This window comes from Haemorhous mexicanus, chromosome 30 (genome assembly GCF_027477595.1).
Source record: "Haemorhous mexicanus isolate bHaeMex1 chromosome 30, bHaeMex1.pri, whole genome shotgun sequence".
NCBI classification, from domain to species: domain Eukaryota; kingdom Metazoa; phylum Chordata; class Aves; order Passeriformes; family Fringillidae; genus Haemorhous; species Haemorhous mexicanus.
In genome coordinates this window covers 4,906,779-4,925,297 of record NC_082370.1, presented here as the reverse complement: position 1 = coordinate 4,925,297, position 18,519 = coordinate 4,906,779, and the positions used below count along the sequence as shown (strand labels likewise).

Sequence of the window (18,519 nt, the reverse complement as noted above, 5' to 3'; positions counted from 1 at the left end):
GCTCGCGGTGTGAGTGTGGTCTGTGTGGGAAGCCACTTTTCCTCTGCCACCTCCCTGGGAAATACCTCGGGATGGAATTCCAGTCCTGCTCCCCAGGTCCAGCGTCCCTGAACACCTCTGGCCATGGGCTTGGGGGGTTTGGGGTGTCACCAACAGGGTACAGCTTGCTGGAGTTACCCAGCACCAGGACACGGGGGGTTGCTGAACCAGTGCCCGACAAGCCAGGACTGGGAGCTACTGGTGTGTACTGGGTGCTCTGGGCCTGCCTCTTCCAAACCAGGCCTGAAAAAGGACCAGCAGAAAACAAACCCAGTGGATTTGCAGCCCCTTTGGAGTCCTCAGTCAGTTCAGTACTTGGGTGAATCAGGACTCTTGCCTTTCCTTCTATTTCAGCAGGAAAACCCCCAGATTTCCCCCTGGATCTCACGATTTTGTCTCTCTTGCAGACTGACCTGGAGCTGCACCTGCCTGGAGCTAATTTAGGGGGTTCACAGCCCTGCTCCATCCCCCCTGGAGCTTCCTGCCCTGCTCCTGTCTCCCAGGCCCAGCCTGGCTGCTCTCTGCCTGCACCTCCCCTTTGTTTTGGGCACCACGGCGTGGTGGTGACAGCACCAGCAATGGGTGAGCCCAGCCCGTAGCTGCTGGCTCTGGTGGGACCTCGGTGCATTTGGGGGATCAGTGGCACGTTCTCCTCCTGCTGTGACACGCCTCTTGTCTTTCCAGTGCTGAGAAGCCACCAGGGGAGTATTTGTAAGGAAGTGGAGCAGCAGTAGGCACCTGTCTGCAGGTGGAGGGGAAAGGGAACTTCATGGGACTGAGGAGGAGCTGTGTTTTCCAGATGTTGGCGTCCATATCTGCAGCAGAAAACACCTGGATTTGAGGATTTTCATACCAGAGCTGAGCAAAACTACAAAAACTCACACCTGAACCAGGCCCCAAGCACGGGCCCTGACGTGAGCCCTGGGGACACACCTGGGGCCAGCTCCAAAACCTTGTGGAAGCTCCTGATGCCTTTGCAAGCAGCAGCGGCACCTCCAGCAGGAGTGTGGCCACCTTATCCAGCTCAGGACCATCAGGTGGGCAGCTGGAATTGCCAGCTTGGAGCATCCCCGAGCTGCCAGAGCCCAGCTGGGAGCGTGAGCAGCTCTGGGGCCCCCAAACCCTCCGAGTGCCCTTCCTGTGGCCACACCCAGATCGGGGAGCTGCTGCCACTCCACCCTCCAAATTACTCAGATTTCTTGCTTTCAGAGAGGAAAACCTGTGTGAATTCTGGCCTGGAGCAGGCCTGCTGCAGGGGAGGAGCAGCCACGTGTCACACAGCCAGGGCCGAGGGGATTAGGGTGTCACCCAGAGCGTGCCTGGCCGTCGCCTGAAAAGAGCCAAAACGGAGCTTTTTTGAGAGAAACCGTTCCAAAAAAGTGGTTTTGGTGAGGAGGACGCTCAGCCCCGCTCTCCCCAGCACCAGGAGCAGGCTGTGGACAAGCAGCCCCTTGAATTGGATTTCATGGGGCATTAGAGGCATGGAGAGACCTGTCACAAGGATTAAACCCCAGCCAGAGCCAGACAGCTCCGAGCAGATGTTGGGCTTCAGCAGGAGAATATTCCTTTGTTTGACTCAGTGCTTTCCCATACGGAAGAGGAACATCTGTCCCGAAGCCCTGGGGTGCTCGGGAGCTGGGCAGGCTGGGCTTGTCCCTGCACTTGGTCCCCAGGGTGCAGAGCCCGCCCTGGGTGCCCCCACTGGGCAGAGCCGGGATCCGGGCACTGCCCCGTGGGGTTCATGGCCAGGGGCTGCCCACCCGAGCCTGGCCAGGGGCTCCTTGGAGCACCTGGGGCCAGCCTGGGGCTCCCCTGGCTCTCTCGGGACACCTCGGGAGCACCTGGGGCCAGCCCAGCGCTCTCCTGGCTCTTTGGGAGCACCTGGGGCCAGCCCAGCGCTCTCCTGGCTCTTTGGGAGCACCTGGGGCCAGCCCAGCGCTCTCCTGGCTCTTTGGGAGCACCTGGGGCCAGCCCAGCGCTCTCCTGGCTCTTTGGGAGCACCTGGGGCCAGCCCAGCGCTCTCCTGGCTCTTTGGGAGCACCTGGGACCAGCCCAGAGCTCCCCTGGCTCTCCCTGGACACCTTGGGAGCACCTGGGGCCAGCCCAGCGCTCTCCTGGCTCGCTCTGGACCCGGGGCTCCTCCTGTCACCTCCTCCCCATTGCTTAATTGCAGCCCCCCCTCCCCGGCCCAGCCCTCCCCCCTGCAGGCTGGCCAGGCACTAATTGAAAAGCCTAATGAGGTCCCGGGGGTCTCCTGCAGAGATGGAGCTAATTAGGGGCTCCACCACGAGCTCCGAGGTTTTTCAGAGCTCTTTTTTCGGGGGCTGGAGGGGAGGGCGCGCCAGATGTCCGGGGTGAGGCTGCTGCTCCCGTCCTCAGGGCTCCTGCCAAAGCAGCTGCTGCAGAGGCAGTGGCTACACTTAATACATTTTAATTAGCATCATTAAATTCTTCCATTTGCTAATTGTTTCTCCTTTTGATCCTTTATCCTGCCCAGATTAGCCCCGGGGGAAGGGGCGGGGTGGGGGACGCAGACGTGGCGGGGAGGTGAGGACTTTATTATCCTGACACCCGACCGCGGGACAGCGCGCGAAAGCACCCCAATTAGCGTTAATTAAGGCCAGGTCTGTGCGTCCAGCCTGCTCTCGGAAAGAGCCATCCCCAAACCGAGAATTGCAGGGACTGCTGAGAGCAGAGGCACCCGGAGCGCCCCAAGACCGAGCCTGGGGTGCAGCTGTGCTCAGGTGAGAGCGGGCTCAGGTGCTGGGGTGTGCAGGAGCTGCACCCGCGGTGCCGGGGGTCCCTCCCAGCCCGGGGGATTCCGTGATCCACGGCCAGGAGCAGCAGCTGCCCTCGGCCCGAGGGAGGGGAGCTCGCTGGTGCCGGCAGGAGCGCTGGGTCCTGGGCTGGCCACGGGCTGCTGCCAGCCTCAGCCGCGGTGCCGCGGGCACGGCTCCGTTCCCGGGGCACAAACTTGGCCTCTGCTCCGTCACTCTTGACCTCCAGGGGGTGGGTGGAAGCCGAGCATGAGAAACAGCCTCGGTTTTCTGTTTGAATCCCAGGAAAGCGCTGGGCCAACTGCTCTGGTCTCCCTGGAAAGGCTGGCACGGGCAGAGCCGAGCAGCAGGGACCGCTGGAATGTGCTGAATGGAGCTGAGATTCCCCAGGGACCGGGAAAAAGAAACCACCAGAGGAGAATTTCAGCCACATCTTCGGCACACTCCAAGGCAGGGTTGTTCCCCAGTCGCTGTGTTGGTTTAAATGTGCTGTTTTTCCTGCGTTTTAGGGTTAAATGGAGCGGGCCATGGGCCCATGGAAGATTGTGATTCCTGCTGGAGACACATTCCTGGATATTCAGCCCGGAGAAGGGAGATTTAACAGTCTAAACCAGATAAAGTGAAAGAAGTGAACAGTCCTGGGTGCCTGCTGACACGCACAGCCAGTTTCCTGCTCCACTGGGAATCGCTGCTGTGCAACAGGACGTGCCTGCTTGGGCCAAAAAAGAAAAGCAACAGGTTAACCAAAAAACGAAGCAGCATCTGAAAAATAACAGGTATCCAAAAAATTTTTAAAATCCAAAAAACAATAGGGTATTAAAAAAATAAAAAGAATACCCTAAAACTAGCGGGTTATCCAAAACCAGTAGGTTCTCCAGAGCTGTCCTGGAGCAAAGGAAAGGAAAGGGAAAAGAAAGCAGCCGTGATTTCCTGCCGGCTGTCCCCCAGCCTCGCCCACTCCAGAGCCGGGAGTGCACTCCCAGCGCCCGCTTGGGGCTTCAGTCGCTGCCGTCCTCACTGCCCCAGGCTCTCAGGGCCGGGAAAGAGACCCCGAACCGGCGGGTTTCACCCCAAATCCTCGGGTTTTACCCCAAAATTCGGCCGTGACCGCCCAGGGCTGAGCTGCGCCCGCCAGGGGGCGCCAACTGCCTCCCAAAGGGCTCCCAAGCCCCGCCCCCAGCAGGAACAAGCTCCGCCCCATCCGCGAACACGCCCACAGCCCCGCCCTTTGTCAAGCCCCGCCCCGAGCACATAGACCCGCCCAAAAATTCAAATTCACTTCTGTCTCCGCCCCCTCGGCGCCGTTCCCGCTGCCTCCCCGCTCTCGCGAGAGCCGCGCCCGGAAGCGGCCGAGCCGGCGCTGAGGGCCGCCCGCCATGGAGGCCCCGCGGGCGCTGCCGCTGCTGCTCCTGCTGCTGCTGCTGCTCCTGGGGCTCTGCGCCGCCGGTACGCCGGGCCGGGGCACTGCGGCGGGGGCGGGAGAGGGAATCTAAGCCCTTGGGCCGGGGGGGGTCAGGCACCGCGCTTGGTTTGGGGGCCTCCTCTGCCCTTGGGGTTCTGCCGCGTTCGGTCACCGGGGGTGCCCCCTCCGCCCTTGCCACCCCCGCTCCCCCGAGGTTCACCGGGGGTGCCCCCTCCGCCCTTGCCACCCCCGCTCCCCCGAGGTTCACCGGGGGTGCCCCCTCCGCCCTTGCCACCCCCGCTCCCCCGAGGTTCACCGGGGGTGCCCCCTCCGCCCTTGCCACCCCCGCTCCCCCGAGGTTCACCGGGGGTGCCCCCTCCGCCCTTGCCACCCCCGCTCCCCCGAGGTTCACCGGGGACTCACCGGGGTTCCCCCTCCGCCCTCGGTAGCCCCCGCTCTCCCGAGCTCCCCCTCTGTCCCGGCTGGGCTCCCCGCTCCTGTGGCGTGTCCCCTCTCCCGCAGGGGTCCCGCCGCCCCTCTGGGGGTCTCCCCCCGTCCCCCCGGTGCCCACTGACCGGGCTCCCCGTGTTTGCCGCTGCAGACGGATCGCAAACGGTGTCCGGCGGATCTCAGGCGGTGTCTGAGGGAACCGGAGCAGGTGACAACGGGGAGCACACGAACACACACGCAGGGAACGGAAACGAGCAGACGGACCATGGTAACTCCAACAACGGCAACCCCAAAACAGACACGAGCAGCGGGACCAACGCGGAAAACGAACAGCAGGACAACAATCCGACTGTAAACGGCAGCAAGGACGAGAAGGAGAATAAGGAGTCGCAGAAAGGCAAGGGCACAGGGGCTGCTCAGGGGGGCCAAGGTGCAGATGGCAATGGTGGAAGCAGCGATGGAGGAGGTGGGGAACAAGGAGGCGAAGGCCAGAACAGCAGCAGTGGTAACACAGGCAAGACAGGCAGTGATGGGCAGGACAACACAGGCAGTGCCCCTGGTAGCCAGGGCAACCAAAGCAGTGGCACTGGTAGCCAGGGCACTGCAGGGACCAGCAGTGTTAGCCAGGGCAATGCAGGCAGTGGCACTGATGGCCAGGGTGGTAAAGACTCCAGCACTGCAGACACGGGCAACCAAAGCAGTGGCACTGGTAGCCAGGGCACTGCAGGGGCCAGCACTAATGGTGACAGTGGCAGCCAGAACAACAACAATCAGCAGAGCAGTGTCAGCAAGAACGGCCAGGGTGGCAGCCAGGCAGAGGGCAACGAGAACGGGGGCAGCACAGATGACAAGACCAAGAGCAGCAGTGACAAGAACAGCAAGAACACAAATGGCAGTACCAACCAGAGCAACGACCAGAACAGCAACGACCAGGACAGCACGAACAAAGACCAGGGCAACAAGCAGAACAGCAACGACCAGGACAATAGCAGCAAGGACCAGGGCACCAACCAGGACAGCAACAACCAGGACAATAGCAGCAAGGACCAGGGCAGCAGCAACCAGGACAACAGCAACAAGGACCAGGGCACCAACCAGGACAGCAACAACCCCAACATCAACGCGCAGAACAGCAACACCCAGGACAGCACCAACCAGGACCAGGGCAACACCCAGGGTGGCACCAACCAGGGCAACGGGGCCAGCAGCCCAGGGGGGCAGCAGACCCAGGCTGAGAGCCAGGGCAGTGCTGCTGGCGAGCAGCCTCACGGGCAGGACAGTGCTCAGAACTCCCAGGAGGAGCAGAGCCCTGTGTCCCACTCGGCTGCCCCCGCTGGGGAGGGTGACAGCTCCTTGGAGAATGAGGAGAGCGCCGTGGAGGACGTGGCCAAGGCTGAGGAGGGCAGTGACACCTCCCTGCAGCAGGACAGGGACAGGAGTGTTCCCTCCCTGCCCAGGGCCCGCTCGGAGAGCAGCCACTTCTTTGCCTACCTGGTGACCACGGCTGTCATTGTGGCAGCCCTGTACGTGGCCTACCACAACAAACGCAAGGTGAGCGCCCTGCTCGAGCCCCCAGGGTGGGCTGGCACCTGCCAGCCCTGTCCCCTCCTCCTGACTGCTTTCTCACCAGCATCTCCCAGTCTGGTCCACGTTCCTGTGGTCCCACAGCAGCGGGAGGGTTGGGACCAGGAAAGGGGTTGGAGCTGGTGGGAACTGGGTGTTGTCAGCTCTGCTGCTGGTTTTCACCTGAGAGGCGAAACCACAAAGGGGTGTGGATCCCTCCATCTTACCTCTGACAGTTTCCTACTGACAGTTTTCTATAGCAGCATCAGAAGATTGGGGTTGTCTTTCCTCACATAAAGCTGGTTTTGAGGGAGGACAACAAAAGAGAACATTCTTACTGTTTTCTGCTTGTTGAGCAAACCTCATTATCCATCTTAGGAATGGTTGAGTACTGGCATTTACATGTTTCAGGAAAGGGTTGTGGGAGCAGGAAAATGAAAATCCAGAGGTGAGCCTGTGTTGGAAGCTGCTGTTCCACTCACCCTCTCTCCATTTTTCTCTCTCCAAAGATCATTGCTTTTGCTCTGGAAGGAAAAAGATCGAAAACAGGTCGACGGCCCAAATCTGGTGATTATCAGAGACTGGATCAGAAGGTGAGAGCCAGCCCAAAGTGGGGGTTGGTGTGCCTGGTGTGTGTTGGAAATACAAGATATTGTCCCTTTGCATTAGGAAGGGTCCCAAAGGCCCAGCTCAGGCAGTTTGGAAAGCACAGTTTGGTGTGGAAGCAGGGTTTTGCCAGGAAATGGAGAAAGTGAGGCCGAGGAGTGCTGGCAGAGCTGCCCCGGGGCACAGATGGGACAGTCCCCAGCTGGGCTGTGCTGGATGACTTTGTCACCGATCCAAATGACTTGTCAGAGAGGATTTTAGAGGGAGAAGGGTTGGATTTGTGGAGAAATCCCTTTCTTCTGTCCCTTGAAACCTTGTTCCACCTCTTGCCCTTCAGGGCAGATGTGCCTGTAATTATCTTCTGCCACAGGAAGAGGAAAGTTAGGAAAGCAAAGGCAAGAGCTCCTGCTTGCTTTGGGAGCTTCTCAGCCCACTCAAGCCTGGACAGAGCAGCAGAGTAATTCTGAGCTGTGGGGCAGTCCCAACCTTTCCTTTTGCCTTTCCAGATCTAGATTCCTCCTCAGATGATGGCGGGGATGCAGTGCTGCCACAGTTGGATTCCAGTCCACGGGAAGGGCGGAAGCGCTTTTTGTTTTGCACCTGCACCTTGATAAAACCTCTCACTTCCCTAAATTGCTCCTTTCCCAGCTGCCTTGTTTTCCCCCTGGGCGTCTGGCTGCTGGAAAAGCCAGACCCAGGACTTGTGTGTCCCAATGCAATGGAGTTTGCCATCTGCTGGACTGACCCCTCCTCCTGGGGGGACATTAAGGATCTGCTGCACAATGAGCCATGGGACTGTCCCTTGCCTGGGAACGATGCTGCCTTGGTCTCCTCCTGCCCCTCCTTCTCCACCTGCAGGGTTTGGATGCTCAGGTTGGGAGCACCTGAGATCTCTCGTTTGGAATTGACCCAGCACAGACTCAGATTTGGGTTTTCTCTCCCTGATCAGTCTCACACCCAGATTCCCTTTTCCACACACAGCTTTGGCCATGCTGAAGCAGTTTTTGTAGCTCAAACCCTTTGTGCTCCATGCAGGTCTCTTCCCTCCCAGTGCTCCCAGTTCAGCCGTTTGCACTGTGTGTGTTGGTAGTGGTGGGGTGTGCAGGAGGGGGTCAGGCTGGGGAATCCATGCCCTGTTGGGTCAGGGATTCAGATGGGAAGATTGCTTCCTGCCCTTGTCAGGTGTAGGAAGGAAGGAATGTAAATCCCTGAGGAGTTTGGGATGAGGGAGGCTCCCAGTCCCTCCAGTGCTGGACTGGTACTGGTCAGCCCGAGGGTTGGTGCCCCACTTCCACCTGTGAGGTGGTTTTCATTCCTGCACCTCCACTCCCCAGAGGTTTCTTCAAGCTGGGATGTTTCTGGAGAGGGCACAAAGTACCTGCTTGGCTCCTGCTTTGGATTTTTCCTGAAAAAAGAAAAGATTGGAGGAGCCCAGAGCTCCTCACGTGGGCACCCAGCTGCACCACATCAGGTGCCAGGCGTGTGCCAGTCCTGCCCTGACTGCATGGGAGGAGTCCCAGGATGGTTAAGTTCCCTTCTGGGGGCTTTTTCTGGCCCTGCCAGGCTTGGGGACAATCAGCTCCTTGCCCTGTGGTCACCTTGGACAAGGGCAGAGCTGTTTCCTGGTCACTGTGAAAGCTGCAGCTCTAGTTTTGATTTCCTAATGGTTTATTCCAAGAGGGGAGAGAGGGTTTGGCCTTCTCCAAACCCTAGAACCATCCTCTCCCTTTTTGCTGGCTCTTGGCAAGCATCAGGGTCCCTCTTGGCTTTCAAGAGTTCTCAGGGTTTCCCTAGGAAACATCTCGGATGCTGAAGGGACTTCCAGGAGTTGTTTGGAGAACAGGAGGGTGGAGGGAGGGGAAGGGGAAACAGGGCTGGGAATGCAGCTCTGGGGACAAAGGGTGGAACCTCCTGCCCAGCCCACCCTGCTGCAGAGCCCCTGAGGGGTCAGCCAGGCTGGGGGCTGCTGGGGAGGGGGACACTTCTGCCTTTTTGGGCACAGCAGGGAGGGCAGCCCTGTTGCAGTGTGTGGGATTCTGTGTGCTGCTCTGGCCAGGGGTTTTGGAGTGTGTGTGCTTTTTGGGGTGTGAGTGCTCTACGCTGGCTTTGTCCTGGTTTGTCTTTTTTTAAATTGAATAATAATTTAGAAAGGCTTTTTATTTTTTCACCATCTACTTACTTTTCTATCCTGGGAGCTGTTTCAAAGCCTCTCTTGCCCCAGGCTGTGGGATCCCACCCTGCTGCCAGCAGGGAGGGAACATTTTGGACCTCAAGCACCTGGATCCCAGGCTGAGCCAAGCATTCCTTAGGGTGATGGGGACACACCTCACGGGTCTGGGGAGAGGCAGGGCTCCCAGCAGCCTGAATTGTGGGGTTTTCCCCCAAAATCTCCCCACCAGCACTCCCCGAGGCTGCTGTGTTCTGCCATCAGACTGGGCTGCCCCAGACCTCTGGGACTGCTCCCAGCTGGTTGAGTTTTATGCTGTTTATGCAACGTGTCCCAGAGGGATCAAGGTGCACAAGAACCTTTTCCCTTTGGACACACGTGTTTTCCATGGATGCTGTCTGTTGGTACAGGGGGTTTTTGCCAAATATTCCTACTTTTTAGGCTCAAACCAGCACGTGGTTTGTTTTCTGCTGCAGTGCAATGCACCTTGCTTGGAAGGATCAGAATTTTTTACAGTTCTTTGTACTGTTTTTTTATTTTCTGTGCGGTGAAATCAGTAAATGGATTAAAAAAGACACAAAAGGGTGAGTTTTCACTTCTCTCTTGGTTTTTTTTTTTTAACACGTTCTTTGCATGGTTTTCATTGACACCTGGCACCAAAGGTGCAGGGTGGCTCGTCTTTATGCAAAACCACTTTGATTTTGATTGCAGGCCCTGGTTTTGTGGGGCTGTTTGTGCTCAGAGCTCATGTGCAGCCGGAAGGAGCCCAGACAGGCCCGGGCCAGAGCGGATTTGAAGTTTCCAGTCTGCTTTCCAGGGCCCAGTACCAGCCCAGCTCCACTGGGTGCTGTGAGGTCAGGGCCCAAGAGGAGATTAAACTGCTCTGGACACAGCTTAGTGGTGAGCTTTCCTCTTGGATTTCTTCTTCGTGCTGCAGAGAGCCCCAGAGGGCAGTGCCAGGATGTCCCAGCTGGCTGGAGCAGCAGCAGCAGCAGCTGGGAGGCTGGGAAGGAGAGGTGTGGAACGGGCAGAGGAAGGTGCCCCGTGCATGCTGAGGGCACTCTGGGGAGGGTTTCCTGCCAGGAATGGAAGAAAGTCCCTCCTTTCCCTCCCAGGAGGAAATCCCACCTTCCACCCTCTCCTCCCCCCGGGCTGGGAGTGGGAAATGGTTTTCCTGGGGATGGGCTGCTCACAGCTTGCAGGAGGAGAAAAGGGTGAAAATGTGGGATCAAAGGAAGATTCCCATGGGGATGTGAGGTTGGCAGAGACCTTACAGACCCCCCCAGTTCCCAGCCTTGCTGCCAGGGGCTCAAAGCACTGCTCTGCTCTGTCTCCTTAGGGTGATTTCCCAAAAACCCACTGCATTGTGCCTCCAGAGCTCATGAGCCCCCTGCCTGCTCCCACCCTGATCTGAGAGGGCTGGAAAGGCCCCAGAAGCCTTTGGCAGGCAGGGCAGGTCCTGTCCCTGGTGCAGGAAGCGCCGTGGGCATCCCGGGGGTGGGGAGTGCCCATGGGGTCATGTGGGGGTGACTGCCCTGAGTCCGAGTCCATGAGTGGAAATAATGCCAGATGAAATCAGAAATGCTTTGCCAGCTGGGTTGGGCTCTGCTTATCGGGGCAGGATTGAGACATTCTGATAGAGGCAGTTCAGCAGAGAGGCCCTGAGGGTGGAGGAGCTTTCATGCATGAGAAGCTGGGTGAAACTGGGCACGGGGCTGGGGCTGGGCCTTCTAACCCTCCTGCTGCTCTGGAGAGTGCAGCTCTTCCCCAGCTGGGGCTGGGCTCTGCTAACAGGGGACAGGATGAGAGGAAATGGCCTCAAGCTATGCCAGGAGAGGTTCAGCTTGGATTTTGGGGAGATTCCCCTATGGAAACAGCAGTCCAGGCCCTGAGCAGGGGTGGAGACCCCATCCCCAGGGGGATTTAGCAGCTGTGTGGATGTGGCACCTGGGGACATGGGTCAGTGGTGGCCTTGGCAGTTGGACTTGGTGGTCTCGGGGCTTTCCCAGCCCAGATGGTTCCAGGGCTCTGTGAAATGCTGCTGCAGCCCCTCCCTGACCTCCCCTCTGGCCCCCAGCGAGCTCAGCCTGCAAACCCCATTCACCTCCCCGGGTTTGTTTGATCTCATCTTCTTCTCCTGAAAGCTTTGAGTCCTGCACGGCCTCCTGAGCAAACAGGTGAACCTGAGCTGATCTCACAGCAGGTATTTTCCTTATGGGCAGGGCACCAGCCAAGCAAACACATCAGCTTTGCCTCTGCACGACAGATTCCATGGCCTGGGACTGTTTGTTTGGATTAAAAAAACACCAGCATGACTGAGATGGCATTTGCAGGGTTGGAGCTCTTTGGGGTGAGAAAAGCAGGAGTAGAGGCAGGTTTGGGTCTCCTTGGAGCTGCTGGGGGAAGGTTGGGTGAAGGCTGGATGTCACTGCACTGTTCTGGGCCTAAATCAGACGTTTCTGCTCTCCAGAGGGTCCCTGGGAAGAGGACCTGGCTCTTCTGCCAGGGATCCAGGGGCAGCCCCAGCTGCTCTGCCCACCCTGCCAGGGAACAATTCCTCATTCCCAATATCCCACCCAGCCCTGCCCTCTGGCACTGGGAGCCGTTCCCTGGGTCCTGTCCCTCCATCCTTGTCCCCAGTCCCTCTGCAGCTCTCCTGGAGCCCCTTCAGGCCCTGAAGGGGCTCTGAGCTCTGCCTGGAGCCTTCTCCATGTGAGCACCCCCATTTTTCCCATCCTGGCTCCATGGCAGAGGGGCTCCAGCCCTGGAGCAGCTCCATGGCCTCCTCTGGACTTGCTCCAGAAGCTCCACATCCCTCAGGTGTTGGAGCCAGAGCTGGGGGAAGCTCTGCAGGTGGGGTCTCACCTGGGCTGGAGGTGCCAGAGCAGCCCCTCCAGTTCCCTGCTGTGCCCCTGGACTCCTCAAGGGGCTGAGATCACCTCTGTGTGATCTCTCCTGGCAGAGCTCACCTTCTCTGCAAATTCCATCCCATCACCGAATTATCTCTCTGCTCAGTGATCTAATCCTCTTTGCCAGATCAGCCTTCAAGCCTCTTTCCAGGGCTCCTTTCCAGCACGGCCACACTGCTCCCTGCTCAGCAGCTGGCTCTGGCCTCTGCTTTTTGCCTGCTCCATCAGCACGTTCCAGACTGCTTTCCCTTCCCCTTCTCCCTCACAACCCCCAGCCCACTGACCCATCATGAGGCACAAATCCCAGGATCATGGTCACTCTTTTATTACTTCCAGTTTCACGTGCTTCCCTTCCCATCTGGAGAGGACTTTCATCCTGTTCCCACGCTTTTTTACCAGCAGACAGAAGGACTTTGTTGCTGCTGAAGGACTGTGAGCTTGTGCCACGGATGCCTTGGGGCAACAGGGGGGGAGAGCAGCACCCAAACACTGGGAATTGGGGGGGGCTGGGGTCCTGCTGCTCCCAGGAATGACTCTGGAAGCACTGGACAGCCAGCAAGCTCTCAGACAGCTCTGGGGCTGCAGGTGGAGGTGGGCTTTGGCTGGGGTCAGTGATCCTGATGGGATCAGGCAGCCACGGGAGCTGCTGGTGGCACCTGTTTTGGGGTTATCTTGACTTCTCTCCTGGTCCCAACAGCTCCTGGGGACTCCCTTCATGGCCAGGAACCAGCACTGGACATGATGGTGGAAGGGGATGCATTTTTTTAGGCGGGGTGAGGTCCAACACAATCTGTCTGGGAATGGGAACAGCATCGTCCTGGATGAAATCCCTCAGCTTGGCATAGAGACAGGTCTGCTGCAGGTGTGTGACAGCTGAGAGTGAGGTGGGGTGGTGTGCTGGGAGCAGGGGTCCCTGCTGGTGGGATGGCAGCCTTTAGTCTCCCTTCTTGGAGTTGGTGGCCTGCAAGCACATCTTCAGCCACGCCACGTCCGCGTAGAGGTTGCGCTTGAGGATGGTGCTGGCGCAGATGATGGCTCCTTGCAGGGCTCCCATGAAACCCCCCACGCACAAATCCTGCCCTGAAAGGAGGGAGCAGCAGATGAGGTCAACCTGTGAGCAGCCCTCAGTCCCCACTCCAACCATCAGTGGTGGTTTGGGCATCACCTTCCAGCTGCCCCCGCACCATCCCTGGGGTCTGAGCCCACAGCCCCCTCCCCATCTGACCTTCCCTTGTCTCCAGCAGGAAATCCCCCCCGTGTCCTGGGCAGGGAGACAGCCTCCCAGAGCTGGGGGAGCACAGCCCTTCCCTCCTCCCCTGGGACCACAGAGCTCTGCTTTTCCCGGTGTTATCCCATTGCCCCACAGCGGCTCTTCCCTTAATTCCATTTCAGGATTGCAGCTTTTCCCTGCCCCATCCTGCTCCCCCGGAGCTGTCCTGCTCTGAGGACGCTGGTGGCCCTGTCACCTGTCAGGTAGAGGTTGGGCACGGCCGTGTCTGCCCGCAGGGTGGCAATGGCCTCGGCCTGCAGGCGGGGCATGCCGTGGTCAGCGCCGTAGAACTCGCCGTGGGGACTGGCAATGTAGTGCTGGTTGGTGAGGGGAGTGCCACCCGACAGGTACTCGATCTGTGGGGGGACAGGGACAGGGTGGGTGCTGGTTGGTGAGGGGAGTGCCACCCGACAGGTACTCGATCTGTGGGGGACAGGGTGGGTGCTGGTTGGTGAGGGGAGTGCCACCCGACAGGTACTCGATCTGTGGGGGGACAGGGTGGGTGCTGGTTGGTGAGGGGAGTGCCACCCGACAGGTACTCGATCTGTGGGGGACAGGGACAGGGCGGGTGCTGGTTGGTGAGGGGAGTGCCACCTGGCAGGTCTGCAGGGGCAGCAGCACGGGGGGGCCTCTGCAGGAACCTGGCTGTGGGCTATGGGGGTACAGCCTGGGATGGGTTTCCTGGCAGAGCCTGGGCTGGTGGTTCTGGCCAGGTTTTGTCCCAGGATGGTTCTGGAGGATCATCGTGGGATGGTCATCCAGGTCTGGCCAGGCTAGATGGGGATTGGAGCAAGCTGGTCTGGTGGAGGGTGTCCCTGCTCATGACGGGGTGGAACTGAATGAGCTTTAAGGTCTTTTCCAGCCCAAACCATTCCATGACTCCACGGTCATCAGGTAGGTAGAGAGGAGCTGGAGGACCCCTGAACCCCGAGTTTAGGACCCCTGAACCCCGAGTTTAGGACCCCTGAACCCCGAGTTTCCTCACCCGGCCCTCGATGCGAGGGTAGAGCTTGGAGACAGTCTGCATGATGGCATCCACAAAAGCCTTCTTCAGGTCCTCATAGTCATCCCCCCGCTTGTGGACCTGCTTGTCCTTCCACTCCTCGAACCACTCGTACCTGGCGAAGGTGACGATGGCCATCGTGGATTTACCTGCAGGAGGACAAGGCTGGGGTGCTTGTCCCTCTGCCCGCCCTCATCCCACCCTGTCGCTGCCCCAAACCCGGGGGATGTCCCCAGATCTTTGGGGTTCCATGTCCTTCATCCAGGTGTCCCAAAGACTGCATTCCATGAGCCCTGCCCAGCTTTGGCCAAGGATAGCTGAGTGGGAACTCCTTCTTTGGGATCACCAAACCCCAGCAGGAGTTTTGAAACCCCTCACAAGCATTTGTGGTGTCAGCCTCACCTGGGTGCCTCATTTCCCAGGTGGGGTCCTTGGCTGATGGCGAGGTGACAAAGAGGAAAGGGATGTTGCTGGCAGCTTCTTCTCTGGACGAAGCCAGGTAGCGCTGCATGCTGCACGAGAGGGAAAGGCTGAGCTGGGTCCAGGGCACAGCCCCCCTGAACCCTCCTTTGGCCAAACCCCCCTTGGCTGAGTCACTGCCCAGGAATCCATCTCCTTACGCTCAACCAAGCACATCCAAGGTGAAGCCAGACCTACATTCCATCCAGGTCGCTCCCTGGGAACATGAAGTAGTTGGTGGGCTCCAGCCCCAGCTCCTCCCTCGAGCCGCTGAGGCCGACGAAGACGGTGAAGCCCCCCTCACCAGGGGCCAGCATGTGGAGCTGGGACTGGATCTCTGCAGCGTGGAGGGAAAAAGGGCACTTAGTCTGTTCTGGGGGAAATCAGGCTTTTCTAGGCTCCTCAGATACAAAGAAGTGGTTTCTCCAATCCTGCTCCTTTCCCACCAAGCCCTGACCCTTCCCACCCACACAAACCATCTCCCTTCCACCCAGATGTGACCCTTCCTAAGCACCTCTGTCCCCTTCTCCCCATCCTCGCCCCAGAAGATTTTCTAGGACATTCCACCAACTCCCACGAATTTCGGGGCCCTGCACCGTGTGTTTTTAGGGAATCCTCGCACCAAACCAGGACTTTCCCCAAGCACAGCCAATTTGGGCCAATTAATTTAAGCTGAATGAAACCGCCCTGAAGAAAGGAGCGGGCCAGGGCTGGGTTTTGAGGGCTGTGCACAGGAGCGACAGGGGGTTTGCCAGTGCTAATTGGTAAATCGGCTTTCCCCCGAGGCTCAGGGCGGGATTAGCGCCGCACCCGGCAGAGCCCGCGCCTCCGCCGGCAGCAGCCTCTCGTAGGTGTTGAAGATCCCGGCATCCGAAATGATCACGGGCGCCAAGATATCCACCGAGTCCTGGCCTTTTCTGACGCTCACACCTGGCAGGGGGAATGCAGAGGGGGAAGAATGAGGTGCTGGTGAAAGGAACAAGGACCCTCCCGGCTGGGAGCAGCCCCGTGCCCGCTGCTCACCGCAGGCTCTGCCCTGGGTGTCCAGCAGGATCCTCTGCACCGGCGCCTTCCCAAAGACGTTGCCTCCGGCCCTCCGGATCACGGGGATGATGTGGAAGGCGATTTCCCCCGCCCCGCCCTTGGGGTACCAGGCGCCGTGGAGGAAGTGGTTCACCAGGATGCTGTGCATGGAGAAGCTGGCCTTGGAGGGGCGCACACCTGGGAAAAGGGGTGGCCAAGGTGGCTTTGGGCAAATCGCAGGTTTGGAGCTTATCCTAAATGTTTAGGATGAAGAACACTTTGTACATCCCCTTGTACAGGAATGATGTCACCCCACGGGGAAGATGAAGAACGCAGAGGGAAAGAGATGGAGAGGAGCAATGGGGACATGTCACCTGCCAGTGACTTGGGGACAAGGATGCTGGTGAAGCATCCACAGAACATTCCTGCAAACATTCCAAAAAAGGGGGTTCTTACCTTTTTTCTGTTTCTAAAGGGTTTAACATCATCCCAGGGCCTCCTGGTCACCTACCATAGGTGGGGAAGATGTAGCTGAGGACAGCCCGGAGCTCGGGGTTGGGGGTGAGACCATCCACCACCTCCTTGAGGCTGCGTGAGGCCAGGTGGGAGAAGGAGCAGAGGCGTGGAAGCAGCCTGGAGCACACCAGGAGCCTGGCCAGGAACCTCGGGAGCATCTTCAGGAGCCCCAGCAGCACAGCCCCACGGCCAGCACTCTGCAGGGAGAGCCAGGGGCTCAGACACGCCCCAGAGGTGCTCCAAAGCAGTTTTTCCCCTTAAATTCACTGCTGGGGAGCCGTGGGCAAGGGGAGTACTGGGTCCCTCAAAAACCTTCCCTCAAGAACCTTCCCCCAAAAACCTTTAAGAGAAGCTTCTGCCAAAAAGCTTCCCCATCGAAACTCCTCCAGAGAGCTCCTCCCAAAAAACTTCCCCAAAAAGTTGCACCCAGAAAAGTGGTTCTGTGGTTCTTGAGAAAAACGTCCTTAAAGACCTCCACCCCAACTCCTTAAAGAACTTCTTCTGTAAAGACACCTCCCCCAAAACATCCGTGATGCTGCATTTTTGAGGCAGAAAGGGGCAATTTGCCCGATTTTGCTGAGTGGTGTGTTTCCCAACGCTTTTGGGGTGATGCCATCATTCCCTGGGGGTGCCCAGCACCCAGGTGCCAGGGGGGCTCCCCTCGTTGTGTGACCCCCAGATCCAGGCTCCCCTGGTGTTACCCCACCTTCACCAACCGCTGGAACTCGTCGATGGCCGCCGCCTCCCCGGGGAACTGCTCCTTCAGCCTCCGGAAATATTCCCTCTCCCCAGCATGGATGTGGAAGGTCTTGCCAGCGCCCTGGGGGTCCCCCAAAACCACGGCGTCGTAGGTGGGCGGCAGGGGGGCCCACTCCAGCTGCCCATCTGTCAGCTGGTCCACCAGGAACCGCATCAGGGAGCCCTCCTGAATATTCCCCACATAGTGGATCCCTAAAATAGACATTTTTTTCCTTTATCTTCCTCTTTTTTCCTCTTATTTTCACCTATTTTTTCCTTTCATTTTCCCACCCCAGGACACACCAAACCCAGCATCCCTACCCCATCAGCTCCATGTGGAAGGGAAAGGGAAGATCTGGGATACACCCGCCTCCCAGCTGGGGTGAATGACACTGTTTTTAGCTGGTAGTTTTTTGAGTTTTGTTACATTTTGCTATCCATCTCTGCTGTAAATAATCAATCCCAGCGACTCGGGAACACACAGAGCCGGACTTTGTCTCGCCACAGGAAGTTTTCCAGCAAGGTGTGTCCTGAGGTGACATCCCCCCCGCCGGGAAGCACACGGGGGCTGGCTGTGGGGAACCTGGGGGGTTTGGTATCCTGCGCCCAGAGGGTTTTGGGGTGAAGAGCAGGAGAATGGTTTGTGTAGCAGGAGCTGTGTGCAGGGGAGCTCCCACCCTGAGGGTATCCCACGCCCCTCCCTGGGCTCCGGGGGGAACTGGGGCCCCGAACGGTACCGGTGTCAAACTCGAAGCCCTTCTCGCTGAAGGTGTGGCAGCAGCCCCCCAGCTTGCCGTGCTGCTCCAGCACCAGCACACGCCAGCCCGCCTTGGCCAGCAGCGCCGCGGCCGCCAGCCCGCCGATGCCGCTGCCCACCACGATGGCATCGAGCTCCGCGGGCACCTTGTCTGCCGAGAACACTGCGGGCAACGGGGGCATCACCGGGGGGGCTCCCCACGGCACGGAGGACCCCCGGAACCGCCGTGAGAGGGTGGCACCGCGGGGGTGACAATGCCGTCCCGGGGGGGTCCGTGACACCCGGGGTGGAACCGCGGGGGTGACACTGGGGGGGAACAATGCCACCCCAGGGGGGTCCGTCACAGCCCGGGGTGGTGCCACCCTGCGGGTGACAATGCCATCCCGGGGGTGTCCGTCACAGCCCGGGATGGTGCCACCCCGGGGGGATGTCGCTCCGGGGAGTTAATGGCAGCCCGGGGTGGTGCTGTCCCGGGGATGATCCACCCTGGGGGCGATGCCATCCCCGGTCTAATCCCTCCGGGGTGGTTGGTGGCCCCAGGGGTCCCGTACCTGTCTTGACGACGGTCCTGCGCACAGCCTTGTCGGTGACAAGCGGGGCGGGCGGGCGGCGGCTGTCGGTGGCGAAGGGGTTGCGGCTGCCCGAGCCCCTCAGGAGCATGAAGGAGAGGAGGACGAGGAGGAGGAGGAGAAGGGGGGCGAGGAAGAGCAGCGCCTGCAGCCACATGGTGCCGTGGGAGCCGCGCCGTTCCGGGAGCCGGCAACAGCGGGCACGGGGGTGGCTCCGGCACGGGGCGGGGGGACCGCGGGGAGGAGCGGGGGCGGGCACTTGGAGCTGGGA

The 18,519-nt window shown here is 59.4% G+C and overlaps 2 protein-coding genes across 3 annotated transcripts; one reads left to right on the top strand and one right to left on the bottom strand.

Moving 5' to 3' along the window:
- Positions 1-4,107: 4,107 nt before the first annotated feature.
- On the top strand, positions 4,108-9,592 carry TGOLN2 (trans-golgi network protein 2). The gene is made up of 4 exons (XM_059870484.1): positions 4,108-4,262; positions 4,820-6,219; positions 6,741-6,824; positions 7,344-9,592. Exons 1-4 carry the CDS (start codon positions 4,193-4,195, stop codon positions 7,347-7,349), a joined length of 1,560 nt encoding a protein of 519 aa, XP_059726467.1. The 5' UTR covers positions 4,108-4,192; the 3' UTR covers positions 7,350-9,592.
- A 2,630-nt stretch (positions 9,593-12,222) lies between these two features.
- Positions 12,223-18,475, bottom strand: RETSAT (retinol saturase). Of its 2 annotated transcripts, XM_059870468.1 has the most exons (11): positions 18,231-18,474; positions 17,660-17,842; positions 16,891-17,135; positions 16,180-16,381; positions 15,669-15,866; positions 15,456-15,575; positions 14,844-14,982; positions 14,589-14,698; positions 14,169-14,335; positions 13,380-13,539; positions 12,223-12,993 (listed from the first exon to the last, which is right to left on the bottom strand). In XM_059870468.1, exons 1-11 carry the CDS (start codon positions 18,403-18,405, stop codon positions 12,848-12,850), a joined length of 1,845 nt encoding a protein of 614 aa, XP_059726451.1. In that variant the 5' UTR covers positions 18,406-18,474; the 3' UTR covers positions 12,223-12,847. The 2 variants fall into 2 exon arrangements, with proteins under 2 accessions (XP_059726451.1, XP_059726452.1); XM_059870469.1 differs by lacking the exon at positions 17,660-17,842 and having other exon boundaries at positions 18,231-18,475.
- Between the last annotated feature and the right edge of the window lie 44 nt (positions 18,476-18,519).

Excerpts from the sequence above, each read along its gene's own strand:
- TGOLN2 (XM_059870484.1), top strand. The coding sequence starts at position 4,193 with ATGGAGGCCCCGCGGGCGCTGCCGCTGCTGCTCCTGCTGCTGCTGCTG. Across the intron at positions 4,263-4,819 it reads CCTGGGGCTCTGCGCCGCCG|ACGGATCGCAAACGGTGTCC; the intron begins GTACGCCGGGCC and ends TTGCCGCTGCAG. Across the intron at positions 6,220-6,740 it reads CCTACCACAACAAACGCAAG|ATCATTGCTTTTGCTCTGGA; the intron begins GTGAGCGCCCTG and ends CTCTCTCCAAAG.
- RETSAT (XM_059870468.1), bottom strand. The coding sequence starts at position 18,405 with ATGTGGCTGCAGGCGCTGCTCTTCCTCGCCCCCCTTCTCCTCCTCCTC. Across the intron at positions 17,136-17,659 it reads GGGCTTCGAGTTTGACACCG|GGATCCACTATGTGGGGAAT; the intron begins GTACCGTTCGGG and ends TGTCTATTTTAG. Across the intron at positions 15,867-16,179 it reads CTACATCTTCCCCACCTATG|GTGTGCGCCCCTCCAAGGCC; the intron begins GTAGGTGACCAG and ends CCCTTTTCCCAG.